Genomic DNA, 25214 nt, shown 5'->3' with positions numbered 1-25214 from the left:
ATAGCCCCTCAGTGCTGTGGCTCTACTGTACATGTGGACAGAGAGGTAGAGGAAGAGCTGTCACAACCCTTTATACTTCCACTCTCACTGTAGCTCAGGGCTGGAGCGTAGAGCAGAGAGTGTGTCTGCGTGAATGTGGCAGCAGGAAAGAATAAAAGGGTGGAGGGTTGTTGGTTTTAATTCCTTGTGGTTATATGCCTTGAAAGGCTGAAGAGAGAAACTGGGAACACAATATTAAAGTATTGTACAGATACTGGGTTATTACCGCGGCCCAATGCACAGTAACTGATACGTTCGGGGCAACTTGCAGTTTCCTGTGAAATTTTTACATCCTTATAACATGCACTAATCAAACACAGAATCAGATTGAGTCCCCCCCTCCCTCCCCCCGCAGGCTGTTATTGCACGTCCCTTGTATCTTCTCCACACACGACTACACACACACAAACTGGCTGGCTGCTGACCGGCACTAATGCCCTAATAGTGCTGTCCTACATACTTGGTACGCTAGTGTCTGTTAGCATCCTCACACACCCACCCTTAGCTGGAGGCGGTTGGAGAGGAGAGGGGAACAAGATGGGAGGAGAGGGCTGTCTTTAGGCTGCCACGTACACCTCTACTCATTTCCCATGCTCTCTTTGCGACCAGAGCAGCTTCAAGGCTATACCCATCCTGTTTGCAGATCGAAGAGGACGATTTCATTATTTTAAATCTTTCTTTAATCCTCAATTCTTCAACTTAATGATCATAATTAACATCTTGCAATAGAAGGTAAAGTCAAAGAGAGAGTCTTTTTAGCTGTTTGCACCAGCAATCAAGCAATGGCAGGTTTTGTTGTGCTGTATTACCATTGTTAATTAGAAACGAGTACATTAATTGGCTGTTTGTATTCATCGGACTTTGCCCTAGCTGTGTTCTCTGTCAACAGTACAATAATGGAGCATTGGCTTTTGCCACATTTGCACCCTGTTGTAGCATGTACTGAATGAGGCCCGACAGTGTCCTGCTGAAACTTCCCTGGAAATGATGCTCCCTTGTTGACTGGATATGTCTGTCTAATATCCATATGTGAGTCACCCATGCTGTGGGAAATGGTGCAACTCCATGCCACCACACCTTGGCACGGAGAACCTGATTTTCAGATAACAAGTTAAAAGATTGACTCATCTTGAACACAGTCTTTCAGTGAGATGAGCTTGAACCCGGTGAATTCAGCACACATTTGATCTATGACATTGTGTGTTAGAGTTTAAAGTTGCATTAGGCTTGTTAAGCAACAGCCATTTTCTAAAGTAGTACCAAGCCCTTTGTAACGGGTGTTCATGATGGTAGCGTGACAGCTTCTCTTGCAGCGCCAGCCGAGGGCTCGAGGGTCACAAACATTCACCAGTGGTTTCTGCTCCTAGCCTTTACACACCAAGGTTCCCCCAGAGTCCCTGAATCTTACAATATCAGTAGACGGTGAGGGACCAAAATGCTTTGCAATCTTGAGCTGAGGAATGTGTTGTAGGAATTAAACTGACTCAATCAGTGAACAGCCTTCTCTTTGTATCGTATGTGTATTTTATCAGATGAGTCGAGGTTCAAGTAAAATGAAAAACCATAGAGTTTAGTTTTTATTGCATTATTGAAAAGTTCCAACTTTGCTGGAAATTAAGTTCCTTTTTTTATCTTCCTGCACTGACATGTTGTTTTCGGGATGAAAGACCAGCGATAAAACTAGATGCAACTGCTTGGATGAGTTGAGCAACCTAAATAGGCTATACATGTACCCATTTACAGAGAGCCTCTTGTTAGCATTGGTTAAAGTCTGGAAAACTTTTTTAAAAACATGAAATGATAACTGGGGATTGAGTCAATTTCTTACAGCTTAGTAATATGGATAGATTAGCACTCAATGGTGTGAATGATGTTGCAGAGGAATTACTACGGTGAACTATAACCTTTGCTGATGATGACTACATTTTCAAGGTCTAAGTAATGTTCATGCTGGCTCATAGCTGTCTTGGACAGTTGAATATTGTTGTATTATTAGTAATAACTTTGTTTTTTTTTTCATTTATGTCTATTTTTTATGTCATAATTGCTGCCTTTTTAAACTTTCAATTAGTGCTGAAGTGTTACAACCTGATGATGCCCTGTTTACCTATTTCCCAAATGTAAACTACAGACTCTGTCCCTACCTGACAGCCACATTGTACTCTGTTTCTGTCAGTGTCAGCATCTAAGACCGAGACATTTTGACAGAGATGATTGGCCGGTCATCGTCACAGTCCACACCCTGAGCAGGGACAGTGCCACTGTCTGGGCACCAATTTTCCACCCATCCCTCCCTTTGCATATGGAAGAGGGAAGCAGAAGCTTGGCAGTGTGATGGAGGTTTGCATTGACCAAGCGAGGTGATGTGGATGGAATACTAATAGGGTTAATAGAATTAATGGTGCTGTCACCCTTGGTTGAGAAGCAGTGCCAAGCATCTCACTGGCTGCAGCTGATTGCTTTCTGCTTGGTGTTGCTATACTCTGGCTCTCACTTGGACTGAATCTATCTGTCCCCGACACTCATTGTTATCTTCCATCTCTACATTTTCGTCTGTCTTGTACCTCTCATTTTTTTTCTCTTCGTCCTAACCGTACGTTTCAATTCCTGACTCATCCGCCCCATCAAATGGCTAAAAGCTACTTTAATAACGCACCTTTTGTCGCAAACGTCCTTTGTTCATTCAGTTATTGATTTTATAAAGTGGTTGTGATCTATATGTCTTTCTTTTCCTGGTGTCCTTGAAGGGGCCTGATTTGTGTATGTGCGTGTATGCTGCTTATGTTTGTGTGTCTGCGAGCGAGTCCTTACAATTCTGCGCCTGTCCAGAGGCAGGCACTGTGTGTGTAATAATGGCAGGTTGACATTTAAAGCAGTGTATTTAGTGCCACTGAATTAGCATACTTTAACTGGCTGGTCTGTTCCTTCTGGAGCGAAGCGGGCATTAAATCCTGACACAAGATTGGTGGGCAATTTTTTAAGAGCTTTAGTGAAGATTCATAGACTACAAAATGTGCTGGTATCACACACAAGCTCACACGCACAGTGTACACACACGTGCACAAGCACATTCGTTTTCTACCTTTCTCTGTCTCTTTCCTCGTTCGTTCAACTTACTCTGACCCGAGTGTGCGCTGCATGTCTGTTCTGCATACGCAGCATTTTTCTCTACTGCCACTTCAGAGCTTGTGTATGAGTTATGAGGGGATGAGAGAGGATGGGGGACTGTGTGTGTGGGTGTGTTTGTGTCTGAGTGTTTGGGGGATACAGGAAGATACTTTGTCACTAGCACATGTCTCTTCTGATGAGTATCTCTGATCCCCTGGTCTACAGGAAGATTTACTGTAGGCCTGTTTCTGTTTTGCATGTAGAATGTGCAAATAAGGATCCAGAGCTGCGGTGCATGGAGTCAGTGGAGTCCCTGTGTATACAAGCATTTCCCTGTCTGAATGTGTGTTTGTGTTGCCAGTTGAAGATGTCATAAATGTGCATAGTAATGTTGCAAACACAAGACCATAAGTTATTCTTTACAGTGCTTTTCTAATTAGCAGGCTAATGGAACAAAGCTTTGTTTCTCGCTCACACATAGAACAAATAAGTCATTAGCATTTTATGTGGAGACAGCATTATACAGTACATGGACGCACTTGGCAGAGAGGAAGTATAAATGCCATCTAGAAATGTCATGCTATGTTATATTTGTACAATAAACCTATTCTGTTAATAATTTGCTGTTCATTACCTTCAAAGATAGATAATATTAGGTACACATAACGTGTGGGGTATAGCATGGCTTTTTAACAACTATGAACTATTGTATTTTCATCACTTTATATCACACTTCATAATAGCTAGAGACAGCGTGGGGAAAGTACCTCAGTTTAGTGCTGCTTTAGTGTTAAAACTACACAGAAACAAAAATAATCTTACTAGAGTGTAGAGTGCGTGTAACTAATTTCAAGTTATATTTTTGGTAACGTTAAAGTCAGGTCTGCCATTATCAACACAAAGTGCATCAATTGAATTCTAGATTAGTTACGTAATCCTAGTTGGAAAAGGCAGATCTTAGTTTTAAGATTACAGGAAAACAAAAAAAAAAAGAGTAACCTCACCAAAAGGCTCCTAAGCTACACAGAGAGATAAAGGTCCAACTAGTGTCACGACCCACCAGACCCCGTTTCCAGTCGGAGAGTGTTTGTGCTGGAATGCTGTAGTTTCCTTGCAGGGTGATGTTACTGCCGCCCAACCCCCCCCTGAAACTAACTCTGGCCAACATCTATTGAAGGGCAGAGACTAAAATTATTTTAACATGTCCATCCTGAGCCAAAGATGGCCTAAAAATAGTCATAACAGTTTTTAAAAAATATATATCTCCAATTATACTTACTCACACAGACTCATTCATACACTTTCAGTTGATCCCCTGCTGATCTCGTACCCAAGGGGAGACATGTTACCATGGTAACCCTTGTCCAGCAAATGGGTTTTGGCCTGCTTTTCTTCTGAGCACGTTGAATGTGGTTACACAATCCAATCACCACCACCCCCAACTCATCAGTAGCATCACTATCTCCCTGCTAAGGAATGATTGGATAACCCCTGACTCCCATAGTTCATCCCACTCTTTTTTATCCCTCCCCCTCTTAATGTTGTATTGCTCAACAGAGGTTAATGGGTCACGGTGCGGTGTCCACCCTACTCCTGACTCTTTGTAGAAAGGAGTTCTAATTATCCAAGGAATGCTGGGAACTCAGTGGGTCAGAGGTAACATAAGGTTAAAGGTTATGACATGAGTAACTATGGAGATATATGTGGAACCAGATGGATTAATGATTTGGTGTGTTGACATGTGCCCTTTCTAGTGGATCTTTGTAAAGGCCTTTTACCCCAGTATCCATTTGTTTCCATTAATAAATGTACTGTATTTTAGTCATTTTTATTCTGATGAAGTTTATTGTGCCCAGTTTATTGCGTTTAACATCCTGGACACCTTGTCTTTGCTAGAAGTTGTGATGTGCAATGTACAGTAATATGGAATCAGTCATCCAACTCGTTTTAAGCGGAGAGACCCCAAGTCCCAACAAGTTCTGAGGTGGTATGACATTTCATATTTTATGAGGAATTATTATTTAATGAACAAAACTTGTTTTTTTGTTTTTTTTTACTTGACGTTAAATAGCAAAGCTTAATTGATTCTACTAAATCACTGACCATTTTAATCTTATCATATATAAGTTTAATGTTGCTCTAAAGTGTCCAGGTTTGCTCCCCTTGTTCTACAGAAATTTTCTTATGTCCGTTTATCTCTTCATAGGCCATTTCCCACTCATTTCTTTTTTACATGCTAGGCACTTATCTGTATTACATCCATCATATTACAAAAGGTCAAAAAAGTGTCAAAACCTTTTTTTTTTATATCATGCATAAATATGCATATTATATATTAATCATGATCACGCTCACTCATAGCAGACAAATATTTCTCGTTAATATCCACCGCAGCATACTGAGGTTATTCAAGCTTATAGGGCTCAGGGGCACCATGGTGGCATCGTGGTTTAGCTTCAAAGCTAAAAAGTCCCCAGTTCCAGTCCACCTGCTGGATGCAGTCTGTCTGCGTGGAGTTTGCATGTTGTCCAGTTTCCCTCCAAAATCCAAAGACATGCTTGCTAGGTTGGTGGATCTCAATTGACCCAGTGTCATGCCCAGTGACAGCTGGGGATAGACTTGGATTGAAGTGCCTCTATACTCTCATTTGCTGCGTGTTTCCCTATAATCTCTTGGCATTTCAGTTCTTCGTAAAAAATCTTGGGTGGGAGAAATTGAAATAATTTCAGCTAATTTGCCCCTCACCCGAACCTCATCTGAGCTACTTTTCGATTCACATATCTTTATGATCTACTTTGAAGTATGCAGAGGCAGAAAACAGGAGGTGTGATATTTTCTTCCGCTTCCAACTGTTTGACATTCATGTAATAACTTTTGTCTAACCATCAGAGCATTTGGCAGCCTGTGCTGCATGTAACTGTTATGCGACGGCTTTGTCCCTTGCCTATTTACTAGCATACCACAAGTCTTGTCTTTGTTCTTTAACACACACATGATATCAGAGTTTCACTTTGGAAGTGTAATTTTCCCAAGAGAGAAGACTCCTTTATTAGAAGTCAGGCTTTTGTGAAGTGGTATTTGTTACTTGGTTCTGATACCAAGGCATTAAAAACCAAGTATGCGTTATGTCCCTTTATCATATATTATGAAGCTGCTCTTGGTATATCAAACCATAATTAGGGAAAAAAAAAAATAGTTGTCACCACCATGGTTAAGTCAAGAGCAGCTATCATCTATCTTCACATCTGCTTTTTGCACATCGCCAATATTCATTTCCACTCTTTGGTTTGTTTAGTCCCATTCATCTTTCCTTCTGTTTGCTCTGTTCCTCTATCTGCCTCTGTCTTCAGTTTTGTCAGTTAACTAAAGAAAACTCATTATTTACGCATGTTGTACACATATTTAGCTTGTGCATATAAATCATTTTTCTCTGAGAGTTGAAGTGCCAGTGGAGTATAAACTGTCACATTTTTTATGTGCTGCCAAAACCAGACCACCACCAACTCATCCATTTGTTTTTTTTTTTGTTTTTTTTGCTTTCTCTCAACCTTCTTGGGCTGCATCCATCACCAGCCTCCTGGCCCCTGTTCAGTGTTTTAATGTGGACCTAAATATAGGCCTTATATTGTACTGCTGCGCTTAATATGTGTATTTGGAAATCTACATTGAGGCTTGATCTCATTCCACTGCAGACCCCTAATGCAAGCTGCGGTCTCTGGTTTCTATTTGGACCTGGGGGCAAACAGGGGGAAAGTGCTGATACAATCATGTTTAGGGTTGTGAGTTATGAGATGGAGAGCGAGTCCAATATTACAGAGCTAAAATGGAATTGAATGTGTCTCGGATAGAGCTATTATACTGACCGCTGTTGTACAATTAGTTGTTAAGACTTGTTAGGAATCAATTTAATAGGCTGTTTGCATTTCAACATTCTTTGACAATCGATATATTAGTATCAAAATCTGTCTTTTAATGTGTTATCATGTGTGATTTGTCTAGCATGGCCCTTTGCTGAAGAAAGACAAATGCTGTATTGGTGGGTTAACTACTTTGTAGATGGAGCAGGGAAAGAAATCAATATACTGTACTTTATGATGCCTACACCAAAATATGAACTAAGGGCTCAGGTCATTTTTGCAGACATACAGCACAGCCAGTATATATGAAGGTTAGGCAGCGAAAACACGTGAGGAGTAATTCTGTAGATGCCCGGATCTATTTTTTATTTAACCGTTTCCTGCTCTATGGGGCCACTTCCTATCTTCTACCCTCTTTTCCCTCGTGTATCTCACTTCCATTTCCACTAAGAATCCTCCCCGAAACCGCAGTCTTTCCGATGGGAAGTGACACGTAGCATACATAGGCAAACAGGCTAACATATGCCTTAAAGGAGCTTATATTGTACAACAAGAGCAGGAACAAAAGACGGGCTGGGCTGGCGGCAGCCATCACACCCACATATACGCAGCGCATTTCTACATGCCGCTCGCTACTGACACCAGAATTCTTCAGGCTGACACTAGTGATGGATTAGATGCGTTATCGAGGCGGAGAGAGCGTCCATGTTTTCTCCCAGTGTGTGGAGAAAGGAAGAGAGAGACTAGCACACACATACATAGGCTGAATAGCCTTTGCCCATTGCAACTGAAGTAAAGAAACACAATCAGTCTGCTGCATTTCAAGACACATTTTCAGTATAGACATGCAAATAGATATTAAGCCTGCTTGGTACACAGTGTTCTGTCAAATACATGTGTGGGTGTGTGGGTGTGTGGGTGTGTGTGTTAATGCAAGCTGTATATGCTAATGGGCATACATTTATTTGCATGAGCACAAATGTTTATCTCTCACTGGTATCTGACTTCTGACCTGCCCCTAGCCGAGGGCAACTCATACTTCCAGCCTACTCACCCTGATGCCAGTCTACCCAATTCAAGCCCCGGGACTGACGTCATACTAGGCTAGACATTAATTGTCTATCTCCAGGGGGATGGACACGCTGTCTGTCACTACACTTAAAATAATAGTGACAGCCCTCTTTTACACCACTGTGTAATATGCTGTCATCACACTGACATAGAGTACATGTACACAAGCACTATCATCAACACAAAAACTTCATGAGTTTCCTTTGGATTCACTGATTTTCCTTTCACAATCTCCACGATGAGTCGTTCTCCTGTTATTGCTTTTAAACACAGATTTGGCGATAGATCTGGAGCTAAGTCTTAGAGTAGAGATGCACCAAGTTGAAATCAAAGAATTGAAAGTCGGCTGTAAACCCATGTCGCCTTTGTCTTGCCCAAAAAACACAGCAGACTACAGTTAGTGGCCAACTGGCACGTACAGTCTGTGCCCACATAAGAGGAAATTGGATTCATTATCCAAAAAGGGAAAGTCAAACAGCTCGTACTGTAGATACACTGTACACACCGTAAATAATGTAATGTACAGATTTGGCCTCTATTTAGTTTCCTCATTCCAGATGTCATTGTTAAAATATTCTCTAATTGGAATCTTCTAATTACATCCCTTTGTTGTTTGTGTGCTGTCGTCACTTCCGTGTCTCCTCAACTGAATAGGCAATTGTAGCATTCGACAATCTGAACTAGCTGAAAATCCACTGGCCAGGGTCTGACTAGTGTCAGCATTGCAGCACACACCACAGTAACTAGTTCAACAGGCACTCATAGTCAACTTGGTGTGTCATGGCCCTTAAACACAGGTGGATGTTCACTTTGGAGGGGTTAAGCAAAGGACAAGTTTAATAAATTGCTTAAAGTTGTGCTAGTGCCCAGCGAGCACAAAAGCCTTTCAAATTATGGATGTCTCCTAACATGCTTCGTTGGCCGTTCAAATGCTGTCACCTGTCTTCTGGCCTAATGGAGGAACCAAACCTAACTTCAAATTCAAGTCCACTTAATTGATGCCTAAATAGGTTTCATCATATGAATTAGATTTGATCGGACAAGGTTTATTGGGGTCATCCTCAGATCCCTTTGGCCTGTGTCTCTTTGAGTTGCCATGACCCCACTTGATGACAAAGCCCCCCCCCCCCCCCCCATTTCCTCAGCGGAACCCCCTCAGTGGTGTCTCTCAAGGGTCAGTGTATTGAGACAGAGTGAGAAGCTGCATGGTGGCGTTGGCGGCTGCTTTCTAATCTAATCCAGTGTGTGGGATCAGGCAGATAAAGGCAATGCCTATCACGTCCACACTCAACACTCTTGAACTGGATTAGCGCTGATGCAGGAGATAGCTGATGGAAAGGTTACTTAGGGGCTTCAACTTTCACTCTCCGATTTAACTGTGTTTGAGCAGAGCTGAGTTCAGCCATAACAGCACAGACTCCTTACAATCACCCCCCCCATTATGCTATTCTTGTTCAAGGTGTAGGTGGGAGACCTATAATTTGACTTAATCCTATCCTGGGACGAGGTGTTAGTGTGGCGTGTGCCATGCACTGTGGTTTGCTAAAGGGTCCCATGTGTTGGGTTTCAGGCTGCTCTGCCAGCTGAAACATGGTGGTAAAATAATGCACACTCTCATGAGTATCTGTATTGGTGTTGGCAGCCACCTGTGCACATGTGCATCCTGTTTCTAAAACGCCAACCTCCCTCAAGGCTAAGGTTAGAAAATAGCTAAAAGGAATGAAAAGAAAGCAGCTAGCAGGTAATAGTTAGCAGCTGTTGCCATTGGAGGAGACACATTCTTTGGAAATTGAGTGGCTAATGTTGTACAAACACTTGGAGACAAGCTGTAAAACCGAGTCCAAATCAGTAAATCAGCAAATCATCCCTCGCAATCTTTTCGCTGTAAAACATGTGTTTACACTACAATGTTTTGCCCTTAAAGCTAAGTTTAAACACTTACATCTTATTTTTTTTAGCAGCTTCTCAGAGAATTTGGGATTGCAGACTTAAGAAACCATTTTGGCATTTTGCATGTGTTATGAAATGTGTGTATATAAATATGTGTGTATAGAACCAAGTGCAGTTCTGGCCTTTCCTTTTCTTTCTATCTCTAAGTGGGAGCATCAATAATGACACTAAACACACATTTGAGGTACTTTTACCCAGGATTCGTTCAGCATTTTTCACTCAGCAAATTGTTTCACACAGAGTCACGCAGTTGGGGATCCAGGCTCTGGCAGTGCGTTCAAAACCAGTCAGACCAAGCGGGAGAGAGAGAGCGAGAAGGAAAGAGGGAGAAGGGCAATTTGAAATGGAGTTTGGTCAATCTTCAAACATTTTTTTTCCAGGATGCTTACATTGTCTGATCAAAAGCAACCCGCTGGCACAGGCCCTTGTAGCCACAAGGGGAGGCCTCTGATCCCGCTGCCTTGGCTTCCCAGCTGACCAACAGCCACCCCCCCCCCTCCCCCAACCCCTCCTCAACTCGTGCCTGTCTCTGCTTTGACATAAAACGTTTTTACACAAAAAGTCACTTTTTGAATCCATTTGTCTTTGCAGCCATGTGTCAGCTCTCATGAGGAGCATTTATATTCTATGCAATATTTACACTCAGCATTCTGCTGTCATAACTGTCCCAGAAGAGTCCGAGTTTGCTATCACTACCAAAAATTAGACATTTTAAAATTCACAACACAGTGTAAATAAATATCATCTGCACACACATTCTTCCCTGACAACTAAAGGAGAACTTGTGCCTTAAATGTGTCCACAGTTTAGGCAGCGTAATATTTCCCTCAAGCCCTTTCAGTCACACCTAAAACAGGCAATGACAACAAGTAAAATTGGTTGTGATCTAAAAAACATTCATCCCAATCTAATCACCCGTGACTGTCATCCTGTCATCATTTATACAGTTGGAGTTATATTTCCAAATTTTTCCAACCATAAACAATGAGTGAACTTAAGCAAAACATGACTGAGTGATAAGCAGTGATTCAACTTAATACATCATAACACTAACCAAAAAGGATGACAAGCAAAACGCACACGGACAAATGGTGCGGTCACCATGTCTGACTTGACACATTACACAACAAGCACTGCAGTCAGGAAAATGTTATCCGAAGTTATTTAAAAGTGGTGAAAGTGGTTTGGATTGTGAAAACTAAATATGGTAACACTGCACGAAGGAGACATCCCACTCAGAGATGCCTGGGGACGTTTATTTCTGTCCTTACTTCTCCAGGCATCTTTCACAACGGTTTTGTGTATGTCTGTTTGTATATGGAGGAAATGGTATCCCTTGTGAATACAAGTGTGAATGTAAACCACACTTTTAGATCTTTTTTTTTTTTTTTTGTCTTGCAAGACAGCACTATTTTTTCCTTTTCACAAGTATTAACTATACGGGCCATGGCGCCTCTGGGGTACATGAAGAATGTTTTTCAACACCATCATCCATCTTCACCTTTTTTCCCCCTTCCTCACTCTGCTCAGTTGCAGCTCCCCCAGCACTGCTGATAGAGGGAGGATGGCTAATGGCTGTGTTGTTGAAATGTGGGGACCATGTTAGACCAGGCCAAACTGAGGACAGCTCTCTGGGGTTGCCAGAGGTTGTTTCAGTGGACGGCTCCTCCAAAAATAGACGGGCAGTGATATTGTCAGAAGGGTTTGATCGTATGAATCCAACCCGTTGGCGGCCTTCTCACCCAGGCTGATAAATAATGCAGGGTCAAATGGGGCAGAGCGAGGATAGGTATAAGTACCTGAGAGCAGGCCAAAGGTTGAAGTAAAGTGATGCTTTGGAAATGGATGTTTTAGGTCTGAGAGGTGGCAGATATTGTAGACTGGTTGAATGGTGGTGTGGGAGTGGGTGAGAGAGTGCGGTGAAGCAGTGGATTCTCAATTTAGTTGCCCTCGGTTTATATTCTCCTTTCCGTTTCGTCTCATTCAGCCATCCAGATGTGACCCTTTAACTAAGCCATTTCACACACATGCATACATTTCTTCGCCCCCTCACGGAGACGTGGGCATGTGTTTGGGTTCGTGTAAGTGTGAATGTAGTGCGCTTTGCAAGATTTACAGCTACTAGAGAAGTGGGTTTTTGTTTTTTTTTTGTCTTCATGCGGTGGCATGGTGCGAGTTCTTATGGAGCACTCAAGTGATTCCCATTTCTCTGTGTCAGCCATAATCCTAAGTTGTTGAAAATATACATATACAAAAGAAGCAGAGACAGTGTTGGAGACTGGAGAAATGGTAGGGCCATCCATCATGTATGTCTTTGTACACAGTTTTGATTAAATGCATTTTGCAGGGACAGCTAACTGTTTGGTAATTGCTAGGTCTGATACTGCATGTTACACCCCTGCCTGCTTTGTACACACTGCAAGAGAAACTTGTGTGTGAAGGTGTGTTTTCTGGCCAAATGTGAATTAAGAGGCCCCTGGACAGCGGTGAGAGTCGACGTGATAGTGATCTGATTCAGATGAACTGGAGGCATGTAGGGGGAAGGTCGGGTTATCTTGTGATCCCCAGTGGCAGCCTGCTAGGACACATATCACAGCATGACAGGCTGCTCCTACAGGCATACACACGCACGCACGCACATGCATGCTCATGCACTCACACGCAACACCCACACCAACACAGAGGTGACCAGAACAGCACTGGTCTGGCCATGCGCCGACATGCTTTATGGATGAGCATATTTGCTGAGGTCTCCCTCCACACTGCTGTGTCAGTAACCAGATGAAGACTGGCACAGACCTCACATCCTGCCTTTCTCCTCCTACATATGGTTTTCACATATGTCCTCTTTTCGATGTTTGGATTAGCTTGTCAAGGTCAGACGTAGGTCAGCCGTGGAAAGCTCCTCCACTTTGAGCTCTGCTCCTTAACTGTGCCGCCTGCTGTCATACACTCAGCAAGCTTTGCCTTCAAAGCTTGAGGGGCTTTGTGCAAACTTACATCACATTTCTCTCACTTTACCATCCACACACACATTCACAGTTTGACACACATACCTACGGTACACAAAGGCCCGTGTGGGTGTGCGTGTGTGTCTGCATTCACATTTTTGCCCACATACACCTTCCCACTATGTCCTGTTTTGACGGACATATGACCTTGACTTTCCCCTCTCTGGTGTTTTTTCAGACACTCTGTCTGCTCTTTGGTGCTGTCACCATTTGAATAGATATATAAATGTTTAGGTGGAGGGAGGCAGCTGGGGATGACAGATGATAGAGCCATCAGCTTACATGCATGGAGAAAGCATTTTGCATGCTAGATTTGCTGTACTGTCCTGGAAGTATAGCTAACAAGAAAGAAGGCCATTTGCTCAGGGAGGGTTACTTCCTCATATAGGTCATTAGAACTGTTTTTGTAGTTAGGTGGTCTTGGCCTCAAGTCCAACGTTTTCATTCATTAGGAGAAATAGGAAAGGAAAACAGAGCTAAGGCTTCACATAGCATCATAATATCTGCAAATAACTTTCAACAGATTTAATAACCACATCCTGCATGGAATCACAGTGGGCTGACATTTAGCTCATACCATGAAATAATACAATGAGTGACACACATTTCTGGCAATTAAAAGGAAAGTGAATTAATCATCAGTTGCTTTCAGCCCTCGTGGAGTATCTCTACCTACCTGAATCTCCAAGTAGCTGAATGATAGATTGTTTTGCAAATATTGTTTGACCCACGTCTGTCTTACCTGTCAATCAAATTTTCACCTGTTTTCCCACTCCTGCTGTCATGCTGTTATAAATAGCAATTGTTGACCTTTTTCTGTTTTGGCTTTCTCAGATTCGCATTGATGGGCCTCCTCATGGCGGTGTCCAGTATGAGACAATAGCGGTTATCAAGGAAGGCAGCCCCATCCTCAGAGACATGGCCTTCTCTCTGGACCGGAACTACCTCTACGTCATGTCTGAGAGACAGGTAGGTGATGGCAAAGGCAAACTTGTGCTTGCTAACTATACAAATGAATTTATCCCGGAGAATGGATGAGTGTGTGCGCGTGTGTGTGGATATGCGTAAATGTCAGGAAAAATCTGTGACTGTATGTGTGTGTGTGTGTCTTCCACAGCAGGGCCCAAGATGGCCCACCTCTCAAAATCACTAGCACCACCACCACCCTCTGTTAGCTATAAATAACCTAGGTGGCACAGTGGGGGACGTTGTGACAGCCTTTGATAATGAAAGAGAACAATGAGGGCAGGGAGAAAGAAAAAACTAGAGAGGCGTGGAATAGACAAGGCAGAATGAGAGAGAAAGAGATGAAGGGCACTTGTTGGCTGGTCGGCTGGCCAGCTCAGGCAGAGGATGAGAAGAAGAGTGATAAGGGACCCAGAGACAGCTGGAGGAATGTATGACTTAGAATAAAGAAAGTCACTGGGAGAAGAAGCGAGACGGAGTGCAAGGTCATCCTTTCACACTTCTAATGAAGTGACACGGCATTACTGGGTGGGCGGGAAGCGGCCGATAGCCATCAATGCAACTGACATACTAAGTAAGTAGACAGAAGAGGCGAGGGCAGACGAGGGTGGAAGGCGACACAGGACAGAGCACGGTGGAGGAGATGAGAGAAGGATAGGAAAGAGATGAAAAGAGGAGGAGGAGCTGCAGGGGAGTGTGGCGGCACAGCAACCCTAGAGACAGACGACGTGCTAGGCTGTCAGCGTAAGGTGATAGATTGCCGTCTTCTCTCCTTATCTCTGCTTTTAACACGCTCAACCACTGCCCGGCCGGAGTTTACAGGTTATTACAGGTGGGCAGATACAGTGCAAAGGAGTTATTTAGATAATAAAATCCAGTGCCATGAGAGAGAAAGAGATGATTTTTTTAATTCTACAGTCGTTGTTTCTTTCTGTCAGCATCTTTGGGCTGTGTAGATTGTGTTTTATGACACTTTACGGAAAAGTTGCTCAATTTTAGTGAGACACACTTGTCGAGGAGAAATAACAGTGTCTCATGCAATCACGTCACCAGTAATAGCTCAGTACTACAACCAGTTATTGCTGATTCCCAGTAAGAAAAGAGCAGCGGATTTAAAAATCTAACATCACATTTGTGCAGTTTTGAGCGAAGCATTAGAATAATTCTCTTGCGAACAAAGATGTGAATTCCAGAAATAAAGCGAAGTTTGCACCGAGTCTAAAGTCAGTTTCCCATATTTACTAAATTCTTTATTCTGACTGATTCTGTGGATGAAACAAGCTTTTGATGTTGAGCTCATAACTGTTAGTCATCTGAATGAGAAGTGATGCCGGTGAATATTATTAGTATTCAGCCTGTCGACTCTTCGGTCTTGCTCTACAGGGGTTGGGAAGGATCGAAGCAGACAGACAAGCGTGCACACACACACACACACACACACACTGAAATCCTCTCAACTACTTTTGGGCATGTTGCCCTGCATGTTCAAGAATACTACTTGATAGTCACACCTGACAGAGAAGCTGCTTTAGGATTCAGTGGGGCCGCACGCTTGTTCAGCCCTTTTTTTATAAATTTGTCACATTCGAGTGAAACTACATTTTTATATGTGATTTTGGACAGTGAACTGATATTACATTCCTCAGTAATTTACCAGCACTATGTAAAATAGTTGGCAGCTTCCTTCAAAGCAGCTCTTTCACACTCACATTTACTGAACACTATCTTTTTGACCTTTACATCATAGTTACCCTAAATGTCACCTTGGGCTCCACTACAAGTCAGACATCCAGGACATCACGAGATGTGTCTTGTCTGAGCATGACTTGTTCCCATGTGTCTGTCTGATGCCAAGCACATGATGATAGAAGATGGCGAGAACAAAGGAGGGATGATATCAAACAGAAACCAGGGCAAATTTGGCTCCAGTTGCATTTCCTACTCTGAATAACAAAGAGGCCCTGTGTGTTTGGCACAGTGGGAAAAAGAGAGAATACAGAGAGAGGCAGGCACTGAATGACAGAGAGAGAGAGAGAGAGAGAGAAAGAAAGGAAGACAGAAATTGGGAGAGTAATATTTGCTCAGCGAGGCCATGCTCCAAAATCTGGGCTCCTGCTCTATCCAGTCCTCACACCTGTCTGTGTGTGTTGTGGCGAGACGGAGAACTGTGGGATGTGCGATGCCTTTGTAAACACAAACATGCACACAGGCACTCACACACACACACACACACACACACACACACACACACACACAAAGCACATGCTCTCTCAAGTTTCATTTGCATAGATATTAACATAATGTATTGGCTCTCACAATAACATGTATACCTGCAGAAAAAGGCTGGGCACAGGCCCAGGAGCCCGAGAGATCAGGGGACCCATGAGCCACTGAAATTTTGTTTCGTTGTTTGGAAAATATTAGTTTAAATAATAAACAGACATAAATGTGCAAAAAAAAAAACATGACAATAATGACAAAAATTATGCAAAACGAGGATATATAACAAAAAAACACACAAAATGGCCAAAAAGACACAAAATGCGCAACAATAGACACACACATAGGCACCTAATGACCCAAAACTGACAGGAAATAGCTAAAAATAGACACAAAATGACCAAACAACAGACAGAGACAAAATGTAAAAAGAAAAAAAACAAATGACTAAAAGAGAAACAAAGTTTTATGGGAAAATCACTATGACATGTATGGGGCCCTCCCCAGTGTGAGTCTAGGGGCTTTCCATCTTGCATAACTGCACCCTTTTGGGGGGCTTTCGGGTGTTTTTGATATACACTGTATTTTACACCTGCTGCAAAAATATATAGGTCTTCTTCAGTTAACTTTGCTTCCAGTAAGTGAAAAAACTTTCTGCTCTTTCTCATTCTCATTTGTTTCTTTCTCACACTCCCACGCCAGGCACCATTATTCACTCACCTCCCAAAACATATTTAATAGCTTTCTGCTTCATATTCGATCTATGCTGCTGCTGCCATGTTAAACTGTGCATTTGTTTTGTAGATGTAATGACAATAGCATCCACCATATTAATGATGTGGTGAGATTGGCCCAATGTGAGGCAGCGCAGTGGAACTGATGAAAAGACCTGGCTCACTGACTTCCTCTTCTCCAGAAGCACTATGAGCTTGTGTGTGTGTGTGTGTGTGCGTGTCTGCCTTCCTGCAGGGTGCTGTAATATTACTGTCAGTCCCGAAATATATAACAGTGGGTTTTCATCTCAAGATTTATCTTCAGACATCTGTTTGTATCCACTATGGTGCTTTTATTATAAAATGTCAAAAACAGGCTCATTGCATCATCTCTGCATTTTTACACTCACACTTTGAGCTCTGTGTCTTGTCTCTGTGATAGTGCAGATGCATTGTATAGATTTCTGCTGAATCACACGTTTGAGTCACGAGTATGTGTGCAACTACATCTATCTTTAGAACAATAATCCGCCAATTTTTGGTACTTGCCTGAGTAGCAGTTCCGCTGGGCGAATGCAGTAAAGGAGAGAAAGGTCAGCTGTTGTGGGACATTCAGCTGAGCTGCCTTCTAGACAAGTCCTCGATTTTTTTCCTTCTCCTCGTTCATTGTATTTTGCTCTGTCTGCTTCGTATGAAAGCCCCCCCGCCCCCTAAAAAAGTCTCACATTCCTGCAACACCTCACTGGATTTAATAATGTTTCAAAAGCTGTAAAATTCAAACAGAATACATCTTCCATTTCTCTAACTAAGCACATTCTACGTAACATATGCCTAAGATTTACCTCATAAAGCACAGGGAGCCTAAACCATTATCTATAACCTATACTTTACATATAGCCACTAATGCTGGGGCTGGGCAATGTATCAGATTAATGTGAATAATGCTAATTTTTGTTTTTGAACAATGTGAAAAATGCCACATTTTTGCTAAATTGCAAAATTGGCATTTGCACTTCCTCTGCTCCTGAAACTCCACCTGCAAACGTTATGACCGCAACATCAGCTGTCAGTATTTTTTTTGGAAACACTTAAAGACGTTAAGAAATTAACATTAAAAAGAGATACCAGTCTTACTAATCAGGATTTTACTTTGTCTTTTATCTTAACCGGCTCATCCTGTTGATATGAGAGGCAGGGAACAACCTGGACAGGTCCCCAGTCTATGTCAGGGTCACACCTGTGGGCAATTTTTTTAAGGTCTCCCCTATTAGGCAAAGAGGACCGGGAGAAAACCCACAAAAACACGGGGAAAACATGGAGACTCCACACAGAAAGCCTGCAGCCAGCTGGTGGATTCGAACCGGGGACCTTCTAGATGTGATGCCACAGCACTCTGACGCCATGCTGGCCTGGCACATATCATTTTAATTAGGAAGACTATGTTTGAATCATGTTATGTGTTCATATATATAGAATTAAAATGATTAGATTTAGCCCATCCCGACACTAAGTAAAGCCATAACAGGTCCAGCTGAGGCTCTAATCAAACACAGTGAAAAAGTACTTATGTGTGAATAGCAGCTGGAGCAGAGCTAAACCACTGGTTCTGTTGCCAGCTCATACAAATTCATTGTGTTGGGTGTTTGGCCCTGGAGTTTGTCTCTTTCTCTCCGTCCCTCATTCATTACACATTTCTCCCTTCCCGATGTAAAAGGTACTCACCTGGTTGTTGTATGCACAAACGCTTGTGTGTGTACTAGTGGGCACTGTTCTGCATTTTGTTTGGAAGTCCACCCAGTGAAGGGGACATGGAGGCAAACCTGAAACGGTGGCGCATACAGCACGGCCTCTCTTTGTTGTCAGTTTATCGACACAAGGCAGTGCACTGGGATAAATGGCAGCAACTACTGCTGTAGCGAGCGAGAGCTTTCGGGGGGTCTGGATTATCAACATTTAATTCCCTTTGTGGTGCATTGTGCTGCTATGGCCGCTGGCACCCAGCAGTAGGGCTAGCACTCATCACACGCCGCTGAGAAGCAGTGACTGCATTATTTCGGGCGCTTTGGTCAGCGGCCAGTATGCAGAGCCCAGGCTATAATGTATTATTCATGGTGAACAATCAAGATTTAACATCTGAAAGGTTTTTGAAGTGATACCTGTGGCGTGGCCTTAATTCTGCCTGAAAAGGTTTTTGAAAACACCACAATAAAGGGAAGAATTCAGGAGGACTGCAGACATAACAAAATAAAAATAGGTGCATTTTTTATTTTTTTTTTATCACGTCGTAATTAAATCTCAAAAAAAAGGAGGCAGGTGTTGACTTTGAAATAGAGCTCAATGGTATTTGTCTCTTTTACACAAAAGTACATAATGGTCCTTAACGGACTTAGTGTTCCCAGTGAAATAGAGGCCGTCTAATTGCCAGCTCTTTATAAGGATAAGTGTGAAATTGTTGCTAGCATGACCAACTGAGGGATACTGAGCTGGCTTGTAAAACAGACTCGTCTTTCATGGACAGACACACAGTCCTTCCCCTATAGAAGCATTCAGCCATGTGCTGCTGTCACTCTCCAATACACTCTTGGCTCTTTAGCAAACATTAAATCCTCTCGGCGTCCAATCCTCATACGCCACCCTTCCTCCCTTCAGCCAGCTCCATGTATGGAACGGCAACATTACAACTCACAGATTATCTGAAAAGAAAAGAACACTTCTTTTTTTTTTCCCCACAGTCTTGCAATTTCGTTCAGGTGCTCAGCTGTGAAATTTGAAATCCATGCATGGACTCTTTCCTTTTTTTTTTTTTTTTTTTTTTTTAACCCTTTTTTTAATATGAGACTTCTTCACAGCCTGGTCCACCTCTCTCCTCCCCCCAAGAGTTCTCTGGTTCCCCTCCCTCTTTCCCGTTATCCCCCAGAACCTTTGTTTAGCTGGTGTGGTTGGATTTGGAGGAAATGGGTTCAGTGGTTATCGAGACAGGAGGAAATAGGATTCGCTCTCACCTCATGCAGGCTTAGATTAGCTGACATGCTACTGGCTCATCATTATGCAGGACCTCTGTGTGTATGACACGCTGATTTCCTGTGTTAATGGGCATGATGGCTTATAGCCAGGCCTTCCACTGTGCACCGTAGGACTTACAGCTCATGCAGACTAGCAGCAGTGTTGGTGGAGAGTCTTTTGTTTCGTGGGTTTACTGTTTACACCCGCCACAACAAGCAGATTGGACTTGCTAATCTCCAGGACCCTTAGTCAAAGCTTTAAGTATGTTTGCATGCTTTTTTTTTGCCCCCCACCCCCCCCACCCCCACTAAAAGCCAGGCTCCTATTTTACCCATCTATTTCAAAACGTACCGGAAAATGCTTGCTTCCTTATCTCATACAGGAGGAACAATATTCTGGAGGGGAGGAACAAAGTCTGGCGAAGGTTCAGAGCCAAAGAATGGGACTCAGTAGGGCAAACAAAGTCAAAATGGCACGGGGACAAAAGAGTTCCAAGCCAGTTTGTCCTTCCTCTCCACTCTTTGCTAGTTTGCTGTCAGGGCTGAGTAGCAAGTTTCCAGTGACTATCCCCACCTCAGTCTTGGCTTGGTGTCCCTTGACCCTGTCCTGGCCCCAGGGTAGTCTTATTAGTTTGCAGCTGTTAAAGAGTGAAAAAGTCCAGCGGGTTTGACTGTTGACCCCTATCACTGTCTTTCTCACCAATGTGACTGTCAGTGACACCCAGACAAAGAGTCAACTTCCCACCATTACAGCACAGGGGACAATCTCAAGGCTGCTTTTAGGAAGAAAGAGCATTTAGCAGAATGTGCTTTACTCAGTTTACAACTCTCTGTAAAGTCCCACAGTCTTTTCATTCCTTCTCAAGTTTTTCCTCCACAATCCCATTTTTCACACAACAAAGGTTCAAAAGCCGGAATGCTAAATATTCTCCTCTCTTACTTACGAATGTGAATTGTCTTTGTGCATCCCACAGGGTGGAGGAGATATCTGTCTCTCATAAGTTTCTGGATGTTCCTTAATTCCCCTGTTGGATCCCTAGTTGAGTTTTTCGCCACATGAATGTGAGCTAGGAAAAATAGATTGTACTGAATGTCCCTTCAACCAGGGTTGAATAAGGTTTGTTTTATACGGTAGAGTTGAAGGAGACGCACATATACACACACCGGTGTGTATATGAGAAAAGCGACCTGAGCAAAATTTCTCTGTCTGGCATGAGAGACCTGTGATGTCACGTGCCAACATGTGGACCACACATCTGTTTCCCATTCCACCTTCGTTGGGGCTGATCATGAGAGGAGAACCGCTTACTCCCATTTATCCATTTTTCAACAGACCTCAACAACAAACAACTTCGGAACAGCCCGCTATCAGTCAGACAGCAGACACTGGCCATGATAAATTGGCCGTCATGTTTTATCTAGGATGTAAGTGTGACGTCGAGGTCAGGTTGGCAGCCATAGGGTTGAGGTCCAGCAAATTAATCACGCGGCCTCTTCCGTGTACCCAGGTGCTCTGCATTTTAGAGTGGGACGGCTGAAGCTGCAGCTTGGAACCTTGGACCCAGATTCTTTGCTGCTTGCCTGACTGCTTCACTTGGTATTGACACATAGACAAATTAGGATAAATCCCCCTGTCAATACGCTCATCCAATGTTATTGATGATGCCATTTAGTGTTTCATTCTGAAAAACCCCTTTCTTCCCTGTCCCACTTGTCAAGCTCCTTAATGTGTTGATTGGTGTGTGTGTGTTTCTGTGTGTGTGTGTATCCCTATACGTGTGATTATGTGTAGTTTGAAGCAAATAAAGTCATATGACTACAGATACTGTAGCTCTAACTTGCTGCTGCATGTAAAATTATATTTTATTTATTTATTTGTTTTTACTATACATTTTTTTTACAGTCATCCACGTCTTTAGAGTCAAACAAACACAATAAGTGATTCAAAATAATAAGCCTGGTCATTAGGGGAAAAAACTCAATGCTTTGCAAATTTTTTAAAGATACAGTACCTTATACTAGTTGACTTGAATAAGTCTAATAATAAGAAATAATCAATTATTCTAGAATGATGAAGTACCATAAGAATGAGTCCTAAATCCTGGAAATCATTTAGCTTTTTTGTTTTCATTTTTGTTAACACAAGGCAGAAGACTTTCATGTTTTCCTCTCTAACATAAAGCTTTTATGTGTCTTGAAAAAGATTGCTGCCAACAAGTGGCTAAATGAGAATACAGAGGTTGCTGGAACATAAGACATTGCCGTGTCAAACACGGAGACTCATCTTACTCACCGACCAACTTTTAAAGCCTCGTTCAGTTTATTACTTTTGATCTCTAGCTGTATCAGGTCACTATAATACGAAAGGCTTTTGTAGAAGTGTTAACTGCACAAAATGAAATTTAATTTGGAGTTTAGTGGTGGCAGGATTGAAGTCATGACACCGGGCTGTTTTTCATTTACCAATACTTTATCGAGGGAACAAGGAAGACGCTAAATTTTGGGTTGGCCTACAAAACTAACCTCATCCCTACGATTCTTTGTATGTATGTCCATATTGTGTGTGATGTATTTTTTGCCTAAATAGGACATGTTGGAAGGTTTGTGTCCATGTATGTTGACAGACATGCTCCTCATCTGTTTAGGTGCTGTCTCTCAGCAACGTAAGGTCAGGGGTTGCGGGAAGTTCAAGGGTTGACTGAGTCTGTTCATCATAAAGAAAGGGTCACCCAGAAAGTCAGTCAGAAACACCCCTCGAATGAATCATGTTTTTATAGCCTCCATCTGCTTGACCACTACTAGTCAGTCATTTATTCCTCATGAAGACTGATAGGAGTGTCCTTCCCCCTTACGGCTGTGTTCTAGCCATGTTTTACATGTCTGAATGTTGAGCTCTGTTTGCTCCCTCTGCACAAGTCCACCTAACAAAAGCGCCTCATTTGCATGAGTCCCTGAGCAAGCATTTTTAATTGACTTAAGCCAGGATTAGTGTTAATCAGGTTTTGTGCCCTGGAACCATTGGCCAATGTGAGCCTCATTATTTGATTGCAGAACATGTCCTGTCAGCCTCGATCAAGCTGTTAATTTATACCTAATTTAGACCTGTGCGCCCAGGTCCCTGCCTGTAGCCCCTTTTACCTCCAATCCCCCCACTATCACCCTCTCTCAGCTTCACACCAAAACCCCCTGCTGTATCAGCAGAGGTAAAGACATGCTAAGACAGTGTACAAGCTGTGAATTCGGGGACTGGGCCAGCAGACTGCACAGCTGTCAGTATACTGGTGCTGTGTGGCTTGACATCTGCTTCAGGTGAAATGGTTGCCAAATAGACTCAATAGTGTCAAGTCCAGAATGAATAGATTTTCAAGACCCACACAAGAGACCCTGTGGTGGGTTTGTTTATGTCTGGATCATGTGTGTGTGTGTCTACACATCCCTCAATACCAGCTTACAACTTGCGGCTGTTTTCCATCCTAAATTACCAACAACCCCTGCACCCCTTCCCCCTGCCCTTTGACATAACATGAGATAATGAGGAATAGGATACCTGGTCCTTAGGCTCTCTGACACTGTCTCTGTCTGTCTTCTGTCTCCAGGAGTTTGCCATTATTCAGCTGGCTCTTGCTTCCGCAAATGGATCACCTGAAAAAAAGAAAAAAATGCCATTTCTTTTGCATTTGTGCCACATTGTTCTGCATTGTGGAGCCATTAGACAGTCTTGGAAAATTATGTACAGGATAAATACATAATCAAATGGCACTTTGGGGGACTGAGTGCTTCTTAAAGACAACTAAATCTTTAGAAGTAAACACTAAATATGGGAAGTCAGTTTGTAGCAGCAAATAATTTATTTCAAGCTCAGAATCTAGACACAAAGTGCAAAATGGTACAGTATTTATCTGATTAACCTTAATTTCAGTCTCCAGCTGACACTGTGTTGCTCTGCTTGCATCATGACTTTAGAATAACTTTGCTCTGACTTTCATTCGATTCTTTTACATGAGGGTCTACATACAGTGTATGCTTTCATTTGGCTAAGTGTGTATTTTGTGACGTGTGTGTATGCACACTTAGCCATCCTGCCAGAATAATCAACTCTATAATTAAGAGCTGTGAGTATGTCAACTGCCTTCATATACCCCCCCCTCCCACCACCACCGTTTTCTCTCTTTCTGTCTCTTTCAATCTCACTGTCTGTCTGCCTCTATAATGGCACAGCGTTTGTCTGTTGCCTCCCTGCGCCTATGCAGAATGCTTATGACATTTATTGTGAATCTAATGGCAGTGCTTCACTCCTCCTAATTGTAGGCTTTAATTGCAATAATTATTTACAAGCCTAATTAGAGCCTAGAGAGTGTCAGGGAGAAACACGAGTGCCAGTCGAAGGAGTCACGACAGGGTTTTGTCAGGAGCCAGGGGAAGAGTAAAGTGAATAGAGTGGCAAATGTTTGGTCTATAATTGGGGGAGGCCATGTCTGCAAGTCTCCCTGCCTCACTCATTCTTGATTTCGCTCTCTCCTTTTTCCATCTGTCAGTTGCTTCCCTCCTTATAGCTGAGATGGAGCTGCAATCACCAAGTGAAGTGCAGTGTAGTAGGTTTTGAAGCTGAGCCCACACATCAGTGGAGAGCAGCAGGCTTTGTCCCCAGCACCACAGTAAAGGTATTTATTTAGAAGTCTCAGGCTGACTCTCCTGATCTTTTCTGTTTGAGCGGGGTTGACAGCTCACTTCACAACGCCACCAGCTGCCTTCTAATCGGGTGAATAGGTGAGTGGGCAAGTGCGTTTATGAGTGCGCAGACGTGCATCGTACACGGATTTGTCATTGAGTACATGTGCTACTGCGTGTGCCCTGACCAAGGTCTTGCTTCATTTACTGCAGTTTGGCAGATCCTCAGGAGGTGTTTTGTGTTTACATGTGTGTGTTTTACTGTGTGATGTGGTCATGCTGCCAGGGCTGCAATATGCTCTTTGTCTGTCCTTCACAAGGCCAGTCTTAGTAAACAGGCTACAGCAGGAGAGCGGCTGGTTTTGATAGGCTACCCATGGCAGCTCAACCCTTTTTTTTTCTTCCCAATGGAAGAACACATACTCTCTCTCTATTTGTGCAACACATTTCCCCAATTTCCCCCATTTCTTTCCCCCTTTCTCTTCTCTTTTTGCCTTTTCTTTTCTCCTGTCAGTGCAGCGTCCGATGGGAGGACTCAATCCCACAATGCATTCTCCCCTCCCCTGCGGCTCACTTTGACAAAGCTGTCAGCCTGAGCCATAGTGATGG

General features: G+C 42.9%; 1 protein-coding gene across 3 annotated transcripts in view; it reads left to right on the top strand.

Annotated features, from left to right (window-relative positions):
• plxna2 (plexin A2) overlaps positions 1-25214 on the top strand; it is a 164068-nt gene that overhangs the window by 52611 nt on the left and 86243 nt on the right. For all 3 annotated transcript variants that reach the window (XM_067526102.1, XM_067526103.1, XM_067526104.1), the window contains one exon: positions 13871-14005. In XM_067526102.1, the coding sequence (XP_067382203.1) occupies positions 13871-14005 (135 nt within the window). The remainder of the gene's footprint in view (positions 1-13870; positions 14006-25214) is intronic.

Source organism: Channa argus, chromosome 13, assembly GCF_033026475.1.
Source record: "Channa argus isolate prfri chromosome 13, Channa argus male v1.0, whole genome shotgun sequence".
Classification (NCBI taxonomy): domain Eukaryota; kingdom Metazoa; phylum Chordata; class Actinopteri; order Anabantiformes; family Channidae; genus Channa; species Channa argus.
Note: the sequence above shows the minus strand (reverse complement) of the source record. Positions and strands in the feature narration are given on the sequence as shown.